Source organism: Mytilus trossulus, chromosome 8 (assembly GCF_036588685.1).
Source record: "Mytilus trossulus isolate FHL-02 chromosome 8, PNRI_Mtr1.1.1.hap1, whole genome shotgun sequence".
Taxonomy (NCBI): domain Eukaryota; kingdom Metazoa; phylum Mollusca; class Bivalvia; order Mytilida; family Mytilidae; genus Mytilus; species Mytilus trossulus.
Genome location: NC_086380.1, coordinates 13,935,125 through 13,956,007, shown reverse-complemented (window position 1 = coordinate 13,956,007; position 20,883 = coordinate 13,935,125). Strand labels below are relative to the sequence as shown.

Here is a 20,883-nt window from a genome sequence, read left to right as displayed (position 1 = left end):
CACTTTTTTCGACAATTTCCTTATAACGCTTTCACAAAAAATGATAAACATTCAGCATGGACAGAACAATAATATAGTAAAATACTAAAATATTTAACTTACAGTTTATAATTGCCACATGTATGATTCCCTGTTACAATAGTGTTCACGTATTTTTCACACATTGAGATGAAAATCATCGATAGATAAAACTTTGAGTTCATATTCTTGCTTAAAAATTCCTCTCGGATCGCTTGATGTATTTTTTTAGAACTCGAATTACACATTTCATTTAAAATAAAAATTAACAGGAAGTATTGGTCATTATATAGCATTATAAAATACTGTCAAAACGGAACAATGCTTTTTCACTCTCCATTGGTTTAGGATATTTATATGTATTCAAATATATTTCGGATACATTTATAGCTTGACGGTTCTAAAAATTTAGATTCTTACACTGCAACAAGTGTATTACGATATTTCTCCACTCGAGACAGTTAAATTTTATTATTTAAAGCGCGAGGCTTGCCGAGCTCTTTAAATAATAAAATTTAACTGTCGAGAGTGGAGAAATATCATTATACACGAGTTATAGTGTCGAAATCTCTTTCTCTAATGCTTTGTATCGTACTTTTTCAAAGATTTTCAAAAACTTGTGTTCTTTATATGCGACGTCATCAGGCATTGTCGACTTTGTTCATAACGTCACAATAAGAAAATTCAGAAGAAAACAAAACATTTGGACGTCGTAATCAAATTTCGACTAATCATTTGCCGAGAACAGATTTTTCACTAGTGAGGAGAAATATTTTTCTCTTCGTGAATAATCTAGGTGTATCAATGCATAGGTCGGAATATGTAGCCTTGTGTTATATATACGAATTAGAATTCGTTTTTTTGTAAAATTTGATCATTTTATGAGCGAATTTGTCTAGAATACATTAATTTTAATATTTGATGTAATCAGGGTTTACGATTTTATATTCATAAAATACAATGTATGCTAAATATTATTTTACGATTATTCAAACTCTGTGTTCTTCAATTATTATGGAAGAATGATATGATACATGGAAATTGTTATGAAGTAATAATTAAAAGTGTTGTGGAATGTAAGCAGTGTATACCCTTTTGTGGACATCTAGATATAGGAAGATGTGGTGTGAGTGCCAATTAGACAAAGAAAACAATTATAGGTTAAAGTACGGCCTTCAACACGGAGCCTTGGCTCACATCGAACAACAAGCTATAAAGGGCCCCAAAATTACTAGTGTAAAACCTTTCAAACGGGAAAACCAACGGTCTAATTTATATAAACAAAACGAGAAACGAGAAACACGTATATATTACATAAATAAACGACAACTACTGTACATCAGATTCCTGACTTAGGACAGGTGCAAACATTTGCAGCGGGATTAAACGTTTCAATGGATCCAAACCTTCTCCCTTTTTCTGAAACAATAGCATAACATAACAACATAGAAAAACCTGTCTACTTACTCATTTTTAATTCCGGTGATAAAGTCTGATATTGTTTATAACATCTGTGGCAAATCTCTCGTGCTGAATCATAGAGCATAACCAAATTTTTAATTTACGAGTTTGCAAAATATATATATATTTCTCACACCTAATAAAAGCACCAACAGAAACATTACACAAAACTTGTGTCAGTAATTAATATTTTAGGTTGTGACTCAAATAATACACCACATCTTACAGAATAAACAGTTGCACAACTTTCATTGATTGATATAAAAATATAGGAGAAAAGTTAATTGAGCTTTAAATTCTAGAGTCGGCATTGGCGATATCAATTAAAAGTTAAAGAATCAAACGTCTGATATAACTCAACATCAAATTAGTAAACGTCATGAAATCGTTTTATTTTTTTCAGTTAAAATGGTTGTACCTTTCTATGATAGTTTATATATTTTCATTTTAGATAAGATAATATAATATATGTAACAGGCACAAATTGTAACAAAATTTAAAAAAAATCCTCATTAAAGGATCATAACTCAAATACAAGTACAGAGTCGCGACTGATAATGTCGGTTCAGCTATTTTAACGGTCCTTATGTAAACAGAAGGTAGATCTCAGTACTTTGATTAATTTTACACAGAAAGATTTCCAGTATATCTATCTGCTTTCACTATAAACGAAAACATGCTGAACTTTACCCTTTTCATCTTATAATGCATGTCCTTAGCCATGTTGGCCATCCGTAATCAGAGTGTGAGTATCTTCAATCTCATATAGTATACCGGATCTATATGTCCAGTAATAAATTATTTTCTGCCAAATTATTCAACATATAACTCGATGTGCCGTTTGGTTGTCCAAATATTAATATTGTGTTTGCATGTTTTGTTCTTTTATAGACGTACATTTATGTAAGGGATGTAGAAGATGTTTCGGAAGAGGGCTTAAGCTTGAGCAAAGGCAGTGATTTGCCTGTTTTCAATTTACTCTCTTTGAAGCGTATGGACTTGAATGTAAAAGAAGAGATTGTTTTATTTTTGATACCTTCCATGTAATATATGCATCACACTACCATTATATTATTGGCTGTGGTGTCTGCCAATAAGAACACAAACCGCTTTGCGATTACTTGGAGTTTTTTAGTATTATTCTTTTAGAAATAGGTGTGTCATGGACTTTATGGTTAATTTCAGAACTGTTTTAAAATGAAATATTTGAATATCAACAGTATTCATTATATATTCGAATAGCTGTCTACAGATTTTTTGTCAGATCTTTAAAAGTAACACCAACTTTTACAGTAAAAAGACAGCGCAGAGAGTCTTTATTGACATGACGACACAATTTCCAAACTATTATAAGGAAGCTTATCAAACCAAGAGTTTCAAATGGTGAAGTTGAAATCATCCCTTTGTAAATTTTACGGAGGCCATCGCGAGTTGGTTGACCGTTATGGCAGATGATATCGGATATGTTCATTACGTCCGTCACTCGTAACTACAATTCGATTTCATGAATGTAAGCCTACCGAATTTTTACGGTTTTGTTATAACACGAGAAACACGACAGGTGCCACATGAGGAGCAGGATCTGTTTACCATTCCGGTGTACCTGCGATCACCCTCAGTTTTTGAATGGGTTTGTCTTGCTTAGTCTTAAGTTTCAAATGATACGTTGTTACATGTGTTCTTTTATTTGTCGTTTTTTTCTTTTTCATTTTTAGCCATGGTGTTGTCAGTTTATTTTCGATTTATTATTTGAATTGTCCTTCTTGTATCTTTCGCCCCTCTTTTATTATGTAAGTCCTTTCTTGAGAAAGGTTTTGAACTCACGGCTTGATAACGCCACCAATATGACCAACAGAAGCAGCAAACAACCAACAAATGGAGAAAGATTACAAACACATGATTTTGTCCCTTTTTTCACATCTGAGTGAATACTTTCGATAATATCAAATAGATTTAGTTATGCGTGAGAACGTCCAGAACATTTTATTAGAATTTACATAATTATAATGTGTTTATTTCAAACAGAATGTACATAAAACGGCAGTGAAACTAGTATTTCTAAACATATTTTGTAGACCATGGTTTTGCAAATATATTCAGTCATTGGTTTTTATATTCAGGGTCTCTGTAGAACCGTTTTGACTGCTTATTGTTATCTTTGGAAGAAATACACTGTTAAGACTATCTTTGTCATCCATGTCCATTATGCTGTAATCAGCTTCAGTTTCTGACTTCTTCTTCAGACTCGAGTTCATCTTTAAGTATCCAGACTGAATGCTGCTGTCGCTCTCGTTTCTGATTTTCTTAGTAACTATGTCGGGGTCATCGTCATTGGTTTGTCTTATAGAAGATTTGGCATCTATGTAGTCATTGCAATGTCTGTTATTGATATCGTTTGTCTTTGCAGTTCCTGATACAGGTTTTACATATCCAGATTCAGACTCATTGCTGGCGTTCCGTTCTTTTGTCACCTTATTGATTTCTTGATAACTTGCACATTTGGCATCTCTTATTAGTCCTGTATATGGATTCAAATAGTCCGAACTTTCGCATTGACTCTTTATGTCCCCACTTGAAACTGAGAGCTTACTAAATCTTTGTGCATCAGTGACAGAAAGGTATATATTACGTGCTCTTTTTGAAGTCGGTTGTCTCTCTTTGATTGGTGGTTTAACTTCCGTTGAATCAGCATAGCTGTAAGGATAGTTCGGTAGTAACTTTGAATCTTGTATTTCAGCGTAAGTATCAATGTCTTCGTAATGATTACTGCTAAAATCGTCCCTCCTCATCTTCTGCAGTTCATGTACAGCTGTCATACTATTACGGCGTTTTAAAACAATGATAAACAAAAGACATCCGACCAAAACTAGAATTCCCGCCACTATACCGACAGATATCCCTACTGTTGATTTATCTAAAAGTAAGAAAATAAAAAATATAAAGACAAAATACTAACAAAACTACATTTAACTTTGTATTTAAACTTCTTGCCAAAAATATTAAAAAAGAAACGATTTTTTCCTGCAATTTGTGAAACCTATGATAGTCCTGGAACAATACGATTTTGAAAAGAGATTGTCTTATTGTTGTGACATTTTTTCTTTTACTTGCACGGAGAAATTTATATCACCACACTTTCAAACATTGTGATTCGTAAAAGAGGAACAAAAAATGTATTTATTTCATTTACTATTGAGTGAAATGATAATGCGACATGGTCATCGGTTTATCGATAGGTTATTCAAAATTAATGATGTCCATAGGTCAAAACGATGAACATTCCATCAATGGCAATAGAGGCATGCAATTTCTAGAATCCTATTATAGAAAGAAAGAAACTTACACCTGCAAATCTTACATTTGTTACATTTTGTTGCATTCAAAGAGAATAAAACGGATTAAAGATACGATATGTGAATATTTTACAAAATTATACAAAATTATTTCAAACAACGTTGACCTATTGTTGTTCTGTTTTGTGTCTCTTTTAAAGATTTGTCGTCTCATTTGCAATGTGAAAGAACTGTTTGTTCAACATTTAACTCTATTGAATTTATTGCATATGGAAATTTCATAATATTGATATAGTATACAGAACATGATCATACACAATTATAAAAATCACACTAACGTTGTGTATGTTAGAAATTGTTTTACTAGGTCTCTGCATTGTTGCTGTTTTTTAAAAGATAGTGCATTTAACCACATTCATTGTTTATTATAACTAATTATAAGAAATATACCATCATTACTGGCATGCATTTGTTGACACACTCCGTCAACTGAACTGCAATGTTGACAATTACATCTTTCTGCACAGTCAATTCCATAAGTACCAGCATCACATGCTAAAGGGGAATGTTAAAACATGTACATATGTTATATATTTATACAAGATATAATATTATTTTCACAGATGCGTTTAGAGGAAAATATTTTGATTCATAGATTCGTCTAGAGGAAACATTTTTCTCTGATATTTTTTGTCTTTCAAATTGACCTCTGATCATAACAAATCATTCGACTGATCTATTTATGGTAATCCGTTATAAGTTCAATTTTTATGAGAAAATCAAAACAAACACAAAGTGTCGCCAACAAACAGGAAATATAAAATTAAACTTTGTTTGTAGGCACTTACAAGTTCCGGAAAGTTATTAGAACAATCAGTTATAATTAATTGCAAATGTCCGTTCAATTAATTATAAAAACAAAACTCACTTTCATTACAGTGCAATCCCCTTTTCCCTGTCTCACATTGACAGTCACCAGTCACATGATGACAATGTTGATTTTCTAAACAGCCACAGCGTTGAAGACATCCAGCACCATAGTAACCAGACGAGCATTCTAAATAAAAGGTATACAACAATTATATCATCCACTGATATAACATTATGTTAATAATTCCTGTGGAAGCTAAACACATACACATCCTGCCATGCAAATTAGATGAGACTAATGAGCAAAGTGCACTATATTATTGATGCAGTTGTGCTGGTGTTTATAAACCCTCGTGGCTTCAATGACAATGTGATCATCATAGGAGCTGATTTCTTTTTATATAAATTTGTTAAAAGCGCTTTTACTAAAGATTGTGTAAAGCCTTCTGCGCTAGATTTCATGCATCTTTGAATAACATAGACGTTCATTTGTCGATGTATTGAAATAACGATTACGCAATTTCAAAAACACCAACATGTAGCAAAACTTATGCCAAAAGGGGGAAATATTCTAACAATAAGTTTGTTCCGGGTCTTAAAATCAATTAACGATAATAACTTACTGTGGTCACAAATTACCCCAGTCCATCCTCTATCACAAGTGCACTCACCAGTCTGAGTGTTACATACTGACGTTCTGGAACATTTACATGTGTATATACAGCCATGACCATAGGATCCTGCACTGCATGCTGGAAATAAGTAAAGATTATAATTGATGCCAAAATTAATGTGCATTGAGTTGTTGTCTTACATAATAGTTTAATTCTTTGAAAAGGTTTTATAAGAACTTTTAACTCAGAAAAATATGTGCAAATAAGCTTGATTGAATGCGTAGTTTTCTAAAGGTGGCTATAAAGAGGACTATCAGTCTGACATATGAGAGTAATTATCAACTATCTAAGTGCAATTTTAGTTACATAGAGTGTTAGTGACCTAATATGATATATACAGCGTCAGGTGAGAGCGAAGCTCTCATCCCATATGGAATTTACTTACCCTGTATATATCATATTAGGTCACTGGCACACTATGTAACGAATTTATCTTACTGACTATCTTTATTTATTGAATTTAATATAAAGTTGTCTTATTTGCTATCAGAACACATCTCCTTATTTCTTTATTGAAGTGTGCAGGTGTTCAATTTTAAGAACTTTATTCAATTGATCTGCACAAAAAAAAAACTAATGTTAACGATAAATATCTATAATAAACAACCTTGTTATAACAATTTTAAACAGAACTTTTTTTTCAATATTTTAAATAATCAAACAGTGCCTAAGTCGCAAATTCACTACTAACCGTGTATTGAAAAAGCCCCGCCTCCCTACTAACCTAATATATAATATACACGGTCTCCACGAGGTCGCTTTTAACCAATCATATTCCTAAACATGCATAGGTAGGAGGTAAGATAATTCCTTATACACCGTTCAATTATGGACGATACGAAAGTTATATTTGATTAAAATTGAATTACTTTTCCTGCAGTCTTTTCCGTAAAACCCAGGCTGACACAGACATTCTCCAGTAACAGGATGACATCTAGAATTGGTATCACAAGTGCAGGTCGAATTACATCCTATCCCAAACGAGTTTTGTGGACAATCTGTAACAATTATTGAAATATTTTATACCAAAACTACACTTTATCATTTACTTATTTGTTTCATTTACGTAAACCACGTATTCCTGTGGAACGAGTAAGGATTATATGCATCAGCTGCTTAACATGAACTGCTAAACACGTTATCGCTGTTTTTTTTTTTTTCAATTTATCAGATCTTCGACGCATTTTTTTTAATTAAGGTTTGATTTACTTGGTTCAATTGAAGCATTTCAGAGAATATGTCAAGTCAGATGATGTTTATGTTCATCCTTTGGATTTCTAGCTTTTTATATTACTAACATTTTAAATAACTGGATCTAAATAATACTCTCATTACCTAACACACCTTTTTTCCGATATATTTTCTTCATTTAAACACCTATTAAGACCTAAAATTCCTTAAATCCAAGTCATTGAACTTTTGTTTATTATTGTCCCACTTGCAATCATATCTCATCTCTTTATTTTTATCTGGCTTGTCTGCCCATTTTTTACAAAGTGTGTTTCATGTTCTCATTATACGGACATGGCGGGTGACAATGTATGGCAGGAGAAACTTTCCTTTTCAAGTCAAGTTATCTCATTTATGCGTAATTCGATTCTAACAGGACTTTCCTTTATGAATATCAATAAAAAGGATTCATGAGATCTGAACAACGGTCGACATATTTGCCTATGATGTATAGGAATGAACCTATTGGAACAAGATATTATTCAACATCAAATAAGTGTGTTAATGACAGTAACAGTACCAATTTTACTGCATCAGATGAGCATTTAGACAATTTTAAATGTCTCCTCAGAGAAACTAATCTATCATTGGGGAGTAAACTATATACTAGTTGGTAGTTATTATGTGCAAATGAATTGAAGTGCATGGCTTAAAATACGAATGACTTACTTTCGTTGCATAATCTACCGGAGTAACCCGGGTTACACGTGCATTGTCCGTTCTTCGGATCACATGTTCCTTCTACACAATTACATGTACCAAGACAGTTCCCGCCAAATGTACCCACCGGGCATCCTAAAATCAAAATTTTGGTAAATAGATTTAAGTTAACATATTTTCTTGTACATTCATTTAAGTAAATATACATTGTCTTAGCATCATAATATATAAGAGTGGTCAATAAATAAGAGGGGCATGCTATGTCTGATATCAACAACATCTAGTAATTTCATTTTTAAAATAAAATTGTAATGTAGATAATTGTACATGTTATACCACATGCTTGTTCCAAATGCTTTGTATAAACTTCTTATAACTGGCGTACCGTCGTTATTAACTATAGGTTAATCATGTTCAGAAATATAAAACACAGACGCGAGTTTTATCGACACAAAATTTAAAGACTTCATTGTGTGTTAACAAATGAGAATTTTAAGGAATAACAGTTTAAACCTCGTGAAATGAAATACAAAAATGTGGTCGCGTTATCCCGGTTTCTATTTATAAATCTCACTTGAAAAATGCAATACAAAATATATACATATGCCCGGATTACATTTCCTTTCAATTGATCACACACAAATCAATTGTAAAATAAATGTATTGTTCTCTCAATAATCCGATATCCAATCGCACAAACATATTTTGTATGTTATCTTATTTATCCCGTTTATCTATGATAATAAAAATAACCTTGAAGTTTCAGTATTACATGTATTGTTTGCGTATATGAATCAGACCCAAAAATATATGCGTAGAATTAAAAATTATTGTATTGGTGTCCGTTTGAAAACGTATGTACGGTGTCTGTATAATATGACAGATTCACCCATTAAATATTTAAAAGGTAAAAAGCACATACAACAACCTTGCAACGAAGTTTGAGATACTGTTGGTGACTGAGTCAGTTCAAATCATTCTACAAGAGTTTTAAGACAAACATTTTGGTATTGCTTTTATAGGTTCGTATCATGGAAAGTATGTGTACTTGTGCCATGACCCTCAAAAAGTTAAACAATTTACACCATAGATTCAATTCTCGTTTTTGTTTACATACTTTCATCACAATTGTCTCCCCTGAAACCCTTTGGACACAGGCAATGACCAGTCACGTGATGACAAGGTACCTGATTTGGACAGCTACAATTAAGTGAGCAATCCTGTCCATAAAACTGATCACGACAAACTGCAATGAACAAAATACTTTATTTATGAGATTACTGTATTGTGTTTTAAGCTTGGTCTTAAACGTAGATTTTACTATCGCAAATTGAGTTAAATTAGCGCCGTGCTTAAAAAATAGTTCAAAATGGTGACTTTCTCTAGTTACATATGGTGAAACATGTAATCTAAAACTTTGAAATATTTGTCAACGTCCAATGAAAATTGCTGTTAAAAACAAATTGCATTAGAATGAAAAACATGACATTCAGTGCCAAATATTTATTTGATATTTCAAATTGTTTTAAAATTGTTTTCAATATCTGTATATTAATCCGTGTATCTTAATTAATCCTTTATCAAGAATGCATATTATACAAATACAAGATATTAAGTGCCAATTTTGTATTTGATATTGAAACTGGTCTAAAAAAAATTCTTATATTGGTGAATAAAGATAAAACCTTTAGACAATTATGCGTATTATACATGTACGTAATAATGTCATTTTATTAAACAGGTTATTTACAGTTCAAGGTTTGTCTAGCCACAAAACCAGGTTACACCAACCATTGTCGCTTAAAATGTCTTTTTGCACGTCAGTGTTTCTGTTGTTTCGTTGTTTTTCTCTCGTACTTAATGTGTTTTTCTCGGTTTAGTTTGTTACCTAGATTTGTTTTCTCTCAATCTATTGATGATTTATGAACATATGTATTTTACTGTTGCCTTTTATTTACAAAAACACAAGATATTTTATATAGTGCCAATTCTTTATTTTATATTGAAACTGGTCTTAACATTATTCCAATATTTGTGTTTGTGTATGAAGATTCTTTTGTAAATAAATTACATAAGTAAAAATCAATCTGAGCTAAATAAGAAAAATCAATAAATTCCTTAGTATTAGAAACATCATTTATGTTCCTTCACGAAATTAACACTCAAATAAATTTAATTGATTTTTAGATAAAAAAAAGTCATATTTGTTGTGTATAACAAAAGTATAAAATAGTATGTTATATGGACTTACTGTCATGACAAAATCTGCCTTCATAACCTATGTGACATCTACAATAGCCTGTCTCATGATCGCAGTCAGATTTTTCTGAGCATTTACAAATAGATTGGCAATCCATTCCGTAATATCCATCTGGACACTCTATAAGAAAAATAAATTCATTAATTATGATACTTATTGAAATGTTTAAGCTAAAGTCTATTTATTTCATGCAAAGTTCAAGATTAGTGATAATGATGAATTACTTTTCGTGGATTCAATTTCTGGCCGACTTTTTTCCAGATTCACTTATGTATTCTTAGTTTTCTGTTTTAGTTATATGTAGCGTGTTGTGAACTGACAATAAAAAGTGTGTTGGTGTTTGTATCCTCATGACAACAAGTACAGTTGTAAAAGAGCTGGTTTTTTATCAATATGATTTTAGTTTTTACCACGAATAAGTTAAATGTAATATAAAGAGATTGCGATAAAGTTGGCTTTATAAACTAATGTTTCTGGACAATGCATATTTCGTTTCTTTAAAATAATCAAAATCCCTTGATTTTTAAATAGATCATAAAACGAAGTTTTCTGATTTACGCTAACGCTAGCGCTACTATTGAGTAATAGTTTGATATCTTTCCAAATGATCTGTATGCAAGGGTGCATGAAAAACGGTAGATACCAGACACAAAGATATCCTGGTTAACATATGCAATTGTAGTTCATTACTTAGCTTCGTTTATTATCAAGTGTTAGTTACATCAATGTTATTTTAAAACCTGTCTTACCCTTATGACAGTGCACTCCAGTAAACCCTGCTTTACATTTACAACCAATTTTTGGGTCGCATAGATCACGTGTACAATTACACGTCAATTTACATTGTTGTCCATATTTACCGTCAAGACATGGCACACTACAGTTCTGTCCAAAATGGCCTGCAGGGCACGCTGAAAGAATATAAATTTTTGATAATAAAATTCACCTAGTTTTTAAGTAGGGAGCAAAAGTTTACAGTTTGTTTGTAGGAATAAACATTCCATAAAAATTAAGATAGAAATCACATTAATAAATTTTGTATTTCTCTTAGAATCATTTCAACGTATTCTCAATGTCTATAAAATTTCAAAACAATATTTGACAATAGTTATGACTTTGGAAAGTCACATCAATAGGTTTTTCTGTTGAGATCTCAACCCTTTTCTTTTTTAATCTCGAGCAGTTGAACAAACGAAACGTACGTAAACGTATAGCATATGAATAGGTACAGAAAAGCAAGTTAAGTTACTGCATAGTGAATAACACATAAAACAAATCAACATATCAATAAACTGTATTTAAAAGGTCTATAGTGTTTGTAAGCAAGCATTGACTATTCTTCTTATCTAAATGGTCGTGTATTATACCTATACATTTATTGTCCACTTCCATATAATCCGGACAACATGTCATTTCCAAAACTCTATGGTACTGTCCATCTGGTTTCATTCGTCTAAACAGAACAAAACAACGAAATCAATAAAGTACTTTTATTCTGCTCTAGAACTAGAAGTTTAATAACATAAAGTAAATTTAGCATGTGATTTCGATGTACATATTGTAGATATATTTAAAAAAAAAAACCATGATAAAACCTAAAATATTTCAAATATCTCCAATTATTATACAACAATAGTAAAATAAAATTATGGAGAAAAAAACTTTCTAAATGGGTATCTTTTAGAAGTTTCTTTGGCATGGCTTTCTCATTTATGCATCGAAATTCTATTCAAATTTAAATTATTTTACAGGGTAAAATCTATATCATGCATATGATCAGACTGAAACAAAAATTTATATCGATGCACGAAAATATATACATATTCTTTTTAAACAGGTAGTATAACAAAGAGTCAATAAAAACTGCCAAATGACAATCATGACTAAATTTGAACGGACACATCACAATCTACAATCGCCTTACACAAAGCTTAATATATTGAACATTATGAAAATAAACTTATCATTGCTACCAGAATTGAAAATTTTATATTGATGCCAGACGCGGGTTTCGTCTACAAAAAACTCATCGGTGAAGCTCGAATAAAAAAAAATATAAAGGGCCAAAATAAAGCCACTAAAAATCGTAGGTGTGCTCAGATGTTCCGATACCACGCAATCACAAATCTAAAATATTTACACACCAAAAGCACACACGCACATTTCATCTTGTATTATGATATTGATCATACTCCTGTAGTCTACTTGTTTATGTTAACCACAATTGAAATTATATGTTTTTTAAAAGAAGAAAGTACCAATCACCACAAGAGAATTGAAAGAAAAGTAATCAAACAAAATATGAGGATAAATAGAGATACAAATTATTAAACAATTGTTCATGTTAAATTCTTCACGATTTATAAATAATTGGTTTTGCCGTACGCTTTCTTTTCTAAAACACAAAGATGAATAGAAAACTGTGTTATTTCCGGACAGCCAAAATGTACATGGACGCCTACTTTTTAAATACACATTTTTTCATGGAATGTATCCAAGTTATTTGTCTCACGTGTACTTGTTCTTTTATGTGTTTTGTCATTTGATTCTGCCATGTGATTATGGACCTTCCGATTGGATTCTCTCCTAAGTTCAGTATTTTTGTGATTTTACTTTTTATGTATACGTATCTTACTATTATCTCCCGTGTCGGTTTAGTGGATTTGTTAGAAATATTCATTGACTTGAATTTAACGTGAATTTAAATTATAACGAACATGAAACCACAGCGAAATCAGTCCATGTAAGTTTCACTTGAAAGTACATGAGTAAAAATTGCCAGTGTTTCATAATGTTGTAAGGCTCTCTGTTATTGTAAAGGAAGGTCTAGTTTGGGTTTTTGTAGTCTAGTTATCTTACTCATATAAACAAACTAAATGAATGAGTATCATATGATTGTCTAAACGAATTTAACATGAAACAAAAATTAATCATGAATGAACAAAATTTCTTAAATTTTGTCTTAAAGTATAAATTGTAACTGTTGTTTGAAAAAAGGTCTTTAGGAATATATGCATATTTTTATCTCCATTTATAAAAAAAAAACATCCAAATGTTCCCCATTCTTCAAACTAACAAAAGTCGGAAAAAAAATTGTTTTAAAATAAATAAAACGTACACGACAATGTGAACTTATTTAATTTGGTTCCTTATCATCAAAATATTTATTTTGATATGCAAGTGAACAGGATAAAACAACTAAAAGCAAATATATACATAAGAATAAGATGTGATATGATTGCCAATGAGACAAATGTCCGATCTAACTTAATGGCATAGAAAAGTGTAAAATAACAAAAATACTGAACTCCGAGGGAAATTCTAAACGAAAATTTCGTAATCAAATGGCAAAAAAAGGCTCAAACACATGAAACGAATGGATAACAACGTTATATATTCCGGGGAAATTTGCAAAAAAATAAGAAAAAACACGTAAAAGCAGAGTCAAAAATTCATAATTAAAAAGCTATCCCTAAATACGAAAAATGTTCATAAAAAAAAGTAAAATCACAAAAAATACTGAACTCAGAGGAAAATCAATTCGGAAAGTCCATAACGAGAGTTCAATAGGATTTACATCTACTGACCTTATGTACCGAGGACATGCATTTTGTTCTGTCGTACTTAATCCAGTGGTAAAACTGCTGACAATCAGTGAAAGTAACAATATAAACGAACAAAGATATTTAGCCATAACGAATTCACTACAATTCTTTTCTGTATTAGACAATGTTAGAATCAATGAAGAAATAATTTCCGTATCTAGATATTAAATCTTAATGTAGAGTACTTATTTCCGTTTTAAAGATCGTTGATTTTTCAAAAACAACAAGTCCGGATGGCTCCGGATGGGTTGTCATTGTTTTACTTATATGTAATACTATTGTTTTAATCAGCTTAAACCGCGGTGATAACTTGGTTTTCCTGTGAATGAAACAATCACAAAACTCCATCAGTTAATATATTTCAAATCATTATGCGAAAAAAACATCTATCTAACAAACATCTTGTGAAAAATGAAATTTCATTAAATTGAAAATGAAAATGAGGTATGTGTCTAAGAAATAATAAACGGTGTTTTCTCATTTATCCAACTTTTTAAAATAAGGCATTCTCATTTAGCCAACTTTTTATTTTTGTTAATTATTGGGTTGTTTGTTTAGTAATAATAAGGTGTCTTTCTAAAATTTGACAGTAAATTTGTTCCTGTATGTTTTTATATTATCTACAAAATATTATATAAAAATAGGCGACAGTAAACTTGTTACATTTTATTTTTAAATAAAATTTAGTATATATTAAATAATGTAAATAATGAATAAATGTTTCATTTATTGTACAGATGAAACCCACAAATCAGTAATATTTTGATATCAACATTTTTAAAAAATGAATCTACTGAACATTCATTTAGTCACAGTGTGTCATTGATATTTCAGTGCCAGTATTTTATTATTGTATAAAACTCAGAAAATAAAGTGTATTTGCTTTTTTCTATCAATTTTTAGTTCACTAATCAATTTCTAGCCCAGCTCCTGCTTTTTCCCCAAAAAAGTCTAATTTTTTGGTGTTAATTTCAATAATGTAAGCGTTTATTTGTATATTATGAACATTCATTACTATAAATAAACTTATAATGTAGAGAGTCTTATAACAACAACACTTTAGATACTGCTGCAGATATTTCTAAAAAAATATTGACCTCTGGCGAAATGGCGAAGCTAGCGAAATGATTCGGAACTGTTTGTAATTTATTAATAAACTTGATATTTTATATCCGGACGCCTTTTTTTTCGTTTTTCTCCCAAAATAACACAAATGGAATAATCATAAGAAAGGATGTTAAAATGTGACTATACGTGGTACCTATAGCTATAGAACGTTTAATAGTATAGATGTATGTTGTTTGAATTTCGTTCTGTTCAGTTTTTGTGTAATAAAACGTATTCAACTTATATTTTGTTCTAAATGGATCATTTGGTCAGAAGAACTTTTAAATACTTTCAAATGGTTAAATTTACCATAACTTAATGGCAGTTGCACCTTTTAACATGCTATGCTAAATGATACTACAGAAAATTTAATCCGGGTAGCCTAATTTTCAGTCTTATTTTTCACCTGTCATTCAACCCAAACTCTAATTGAAAAACCCTTTGTTCTTGATTACCTGTGATCTCATCTATCCAACTTTTATTTTTACCTTTACTACCTAAAATTTTAAAAAGTTGGATAAATGAGAATGAACCGAGCAAACAATAGTCGAAGGCTACGAATGGGTCCTCAACACGATAATAAAATCCCGCACCCGGGGGCGTGATACAGCTGGCCCCTCAACAAAAATATGTGACGATCATTGGTAAAAGTGGTCATACTCAACAACAAAATATATATATAAATAAATGAAAGTAACAAAGATCTTTAACCATCACGAATTCACTACAATTCTATTCAGGATTAGAATAATTGAAGAAATGATTTCCGTATCTTAATGAAAAGGATTTATTTCCGTTTGAAAGATCGTTGATTTTTCAAAAACGAACAAGTCCGGTGCATGGGTTGGAATTGTTTTATTTATGTGTAATATCGTATTAATCAATTTAAACTGTGATGAAAACTTGGTTTACCTGTGAATAAAGCATTTACAAACTCCAACTGTTAATATATTTAAACTCTAAATGCGGACAAAATATTTTTTAGCAAATATGTGTATTGTTTGAATAAAAATTATAATAAAACTCGTATCTTTTTACACTGTTTAACACAATTTTAGTTTCAAATTGGCATTTGGTAATAACTTAAGACAAACTGGTGTTATTCCGAAACTTTGAGGTTTTGACACGGAATAAAGCATCAACTCAGTATGTTCTAATTTCCAGACAGTCGAAACTTGAAACATATGAGATGACCCAAGACACCTGTTGTAAAAATTTCTTGATTTCACAATACATTTAGATGTTCGCTACTCTATAAATTGTTAGTTTATACATGTAAAAAAAAGAAACAAAAAAGCAGAAAAAAATACGGTGTGTGTGCTTGTTTTCGAGATACAGATAAAGGAAAGAGAAGTATACCGGTATTGCACGTCATAAATCGATTGAGAGAAAACGGGTGCCGGAGAAAACAAATCTGGGTTACAACATAAAACCGAGGGAAACACATCAACAATAAGAGTAAAACAAAGGAAACAACTGGAAGCCATGCACGATTTGGCAAGAACTGATTATCTCTAGATTTTTAATGCATTAAACTATGGCACCTTTATTCTTTCAAAAACTATGAAACAATAACAAGGATTTTCAAGATTTTCAAATACGGCTTTTTAGAGTATAATTTTGTTATATCATTGTAAAAGGAAAAGTGAGATAAGTGTGCAAAAATAATTTAACATTTCTGAAAGTCTATCAATATATATTGTGTACATGTATGCATGATGATATTTACAGGTTATTTTTTGTAAGGTGACGAAATAAACATCAACGACAAACTATTGTTTATAGTACATGTATACGAAATAAAACCGTTAAATTATTTAAATTTAACTTTTGTAATTATGAACCAACTTATTAGCAACATTTTTAAAAGACACAAAGTCAGATATTTTTTAAAATTAATAAATATAGGTACCAATTAAGGGCTAAAATATTTGCCTTGTGGCATTTTGTAGACGTTACGTAGGCCACAAAATTGGCCCTATGGCACAGAACTCGTAAAAGAACAGATTCCTTGTCAACATCTGCATTATCTCAGTGTTCCCGCTCTCTATTGGAGGAAATCGTTTGGTTGATTTCGGGACTGAGTAAATATTATGCTCTGATATTTTAGGTCCAGTGTTCAAGGGAACAAGTACAGACCTTTTAATTCTAAGCGATGTATGACGTTTTGGACAATATGATATGTCTTTTTGCAGCCTACTACTGTAGTATGTGCATTTTGTAAAGGGACGTCGTAAGTTCATGCAATTGTAGTTTTGCTACTGGGCGGATGATGTCCTCGGGGACAAAATGTCCACAGGCAGAGACATCGACCCCTGATAATACAGATTTGATTGTTCTGCTTCAACAGTATTAAAATGTTTACCGTCCGCATTATACCCCTCTAACTATCCATCAGGAGTTTTTGCACATGTTATTACAGCCACTTTGTCGTATGTGATTTATCGTGACATTTCAACGGAAGTCTACAAAAAATCTTTAAAAAATCATTCCTATAAAAAATAGATAGATATGTGTACAGTAAATAACTAAAACTACGCTTTCAGATGCATTTTTGGTTATCTTTAGGGAATTGGATACAGCTTCGATCCAATATTAATCTTAATATTTTTACGATAATTTGCATACAAGCTATTATTCACAAGGTCATATCAAATATGTAATAAAGAATATATACCCTGGATCAAAATTTCAGATTTACCTCAAATTTTTGTTTCGAGGACATCTCTATCATTCGGATAGACATTTCATTTTTTTTGTTTTGGACGTTAAGCACATGGGGTTATTTAGAATAACATTTTCACAAAAGTATGCTATTAATTTGTGTACAAATTCTTTGGAGATATTTCTTTTTTTTATTTAAGTTTCAAGATTATTTAAAAACTCAATTTTCGCTGTATATTTAACTAATTCAAAAACTATTCAGCTATGATTTTTCATAAAAATTGAATTATATTATCTGTATACACTGCTACTTTTGCATAGGTACTATTTATGTACTAAAAATCTGTAGTACTGGAAATTTACTTTTAATATTAAGTACAATTTCTATAATTTAAAAGTATTGTAATATAATATATAACATTTAGGTGCTTGTATTTTACAGTACTTAATTTGAATTAAAAAAAAATTGGTACAAAAATAATACTAATCGTGATCACAATATTTCATAATAAAGATTTCTTTCAAAATGCTCAAAATGTAACGGTTTAACATAAAGTATGTAGTACTTGAATTTTAAGTACAAATCAAGTACTCAAAAATACAAGTACCTAAATATTACAATAATTTTAAAGTATCAAAAAAGTACTGAATATTAAAAGTAGATTTCCAGTACTACAGATTTTTGGTTCAGAAATAGTACCTATGCAAAAGTAGCTGTGTACAGTATTAAGTCAAATGTCATTTATGCATTTTTTACGATATGTCGCAGTTTGAAGTCACTTATAACATTTTACGTTAGCATCCTAACGGCAATACCCCTTCTGAAACTGTTTTTGAAAATGCAAATCAGAATTAAAACTTTAGTATCAAGTAGATTTATTTTTTTTCAATGACTTCTGCCAAAAATGAATATATAAGGTTACAAAAGAGGGACGAAAGATGCCAGAGTGACATTCAAAGATAGTCATCCATTAAAAAACAATGGAAAGTGTATTTAAGAAAAGATTAAAAATAAATTGTACTTGTCATACTTTTAAAGTTTAAGTTTTTACTTCAGTTTTAGGTCCTTCATTTGAAACACCGCATGTATTACTTTCTTGAATAACAAATAGCAAAATACAAAGATTAATGAGTTCGTTACAACTTACCGGTACTTTTTGCCACAAAGATTATCTCCTATCAGAATAGTTTGTACATGTTCTTCACAAAATGAAAGGATTAACATCAAAAGATAGAACTGTGCATGCATATTTGATATATGATATGCATTCGTTCGTCGTTGAATGATTGTTTTCTTTTCTTTTTTTACTTATATACTGAGCAATAAACAGGATGTTTAAGTATCATATATCATGTATATAGTAGCAAAGAACAAATGTATGACAAATTTTATGTATTTATACATATTTACGTAATAAATATATAACGACCTTGGTGAAGTTTCTTATTGTTATAAGAATATTGTTTCGTATTGTTATAAGAATAAGAATAAGAACACTTTTTTTTGGTTCGGCATAAGTACAAATAAGCCACACAAGCTCTAAAGAGCTTTTGACTGAATATAAAATTATATAGATTACATAAAACGGTGCATTTAGACATATAAAACACCCTGTAATACAAAGTTGAAATTTCAAATACATAGCATGCAAAAAATATAAGAAACAAATTATCGAATGAAGTAAAAACATGCTAGACCAGAGCAACCATAAGCAGCATAAAAAATAAACAGCTCAAGAATTATCTGCAAACACAACAGCGACATTCCCAACCCAAGGACCGAACAAGACTTTTAAAATGTGAAAAACTGTTTTCAGACCTGAAATGGCTTGGAAGGCTGTTCCAAGTATCAGCAGTAATTTAAAAGAGCAACTGCATTGAGGTTATACCATATGCTGATAATTTATATAGCATAATATTGTGAGGCAGGCATTCAAAAGCCTTAGAAAGATCAATTAATACTGCTGCAATGTAAATCAATGTACTGGTTTTTATCAAGAGCTTCACGCCAGTCTTCTAACACTCTGGGAAGTGTGGTCTGACATCCATGTCTACGTCTAAATGCACACAAAAATAGATTAAATAATTTATCAAAATAATCAGTTAATTGAATTTCATGTATTTTTTCAAAGATTTAAGAAAATATGGGTAAGATACTAACTGGTCTATTATAATTTGTTTTTAATAATGAGTCACTCTTTTTATGAAGGGGGTCACTTGGGCTTCTTTAAGTTTATCAAGGAAACAGTTATTATTAATTGACAAATTTACAAGAGTTGTCAGCTGAATATAAAATTTACATTTTTTTACTATTTTTGCTGGAATATACCATCAGCTCCTGTAGCCTTCTTTGTGTTTATTGTATTTTAAAAAAATCAACATTATCTTAAAATGCTTTTTTGAATTCAAAATCAGAATCATGCTTTCTGTTACTTAAAATTTCTTCTATACTTTGGTGACTCGAAGGGTCATATACCACATCTGCTCCAATTTTGTCTGCTACTGTGGAGAAAAAACTATTAAAAACATTTGAAACTTCATTTGAACAATTTACAATTTTGTCAGTTTCACATAATAAAATTGTTTGCTCTCCACAGTTTCCCTTTTTTGAGAAAAATGGTTTGTCTGTTTTCCAAAATTCGCAAGATTTTGACCCACCAGAGCAAAGTTCTGAAAAGTATACTATTATTGATTTTCTCTTTATCTTTGTTACCAAATTTCTTGTGTTTTCTAAATTTCTCCCAATTTCTGTCACTCCGTTTTTTAGTATATTGTGAATAAAGCATTTGTTTTCTACATATGACCCCTTTATTCATTCATAGGAGTGGTTTATTTATTTGACCCCTAGATTTTATAGGTGCATGTTTATCTAATATGTTTTTAAAATCTTCTTCGTAATCATCATATATACTATTTAAATCTTTCTCAGTACAATTTTCTGAAATCTTTATTTTCTGTAAATCATTTGTAAATTCATCAGTTTCAAAAGTTTTGTAACTTCTATAGGTACATGTAGGAACAAGTTTGAAAGAAGAGAAACA

The 20,883-nt window shown here is 30.6% G+C and overlaps 1 protein-coding gene across 4 annotated transcripts; it reads right to left on the bottom strand.

The window, feature by feature from the left end:
- Positions 1–3,447: 3,447 nt before the first annotated feature.
- LOC134728329 (multiple epidermal growth factor-like domains protein 10) lies at positions 3,448–19,169 on the bottom strand. Of its 4 annotated transcripts, none has more exons than XM_063592902.1 (11): positions 18,991–19,169; positions 11,834–11,919; positions 11,216–11,377; positions 10,458–10,586; positions 9,324–9,452; positions 8,216–8,341; positions 7,186–7,314; positions 6,266–6,394; positions 5,701–5,829; positions 5,223–5,327; positions 3,448–4,393 (listed from the first exon to the last, which is right to left on the bottom strand). In XM_063592902.1, exons 1-11 carry the CDS (start codon positions 19,089–19,091, stop codon positions 3,576–3,578), a joined length of 2,043 nt encoding a protein of 680 aa, XP_063448972.1. In that variant the 5' UTR covers positions 19,092–19,169; the 3' UTR covers positions 3,448–3,575. The 4 variants fall into 4 exon arrangements, with proteins under 4 accessions (XP_063448972.1, XP_063448971.1, XP_063448973.1 ...); XM_063592901.1 differs by lacking the exon at positions 18,991–19,169 and adding an exon at positions 14,054–14,304; XM_063592903.1 differs by lacking the exons at positions 5,223–5,327; positions 18,991–19,169 and adding an exon at positions 14,054–14,306.
- Between the last annotated feature and the right edge of the window lie 1,714 nt (positions 19,170–20,883).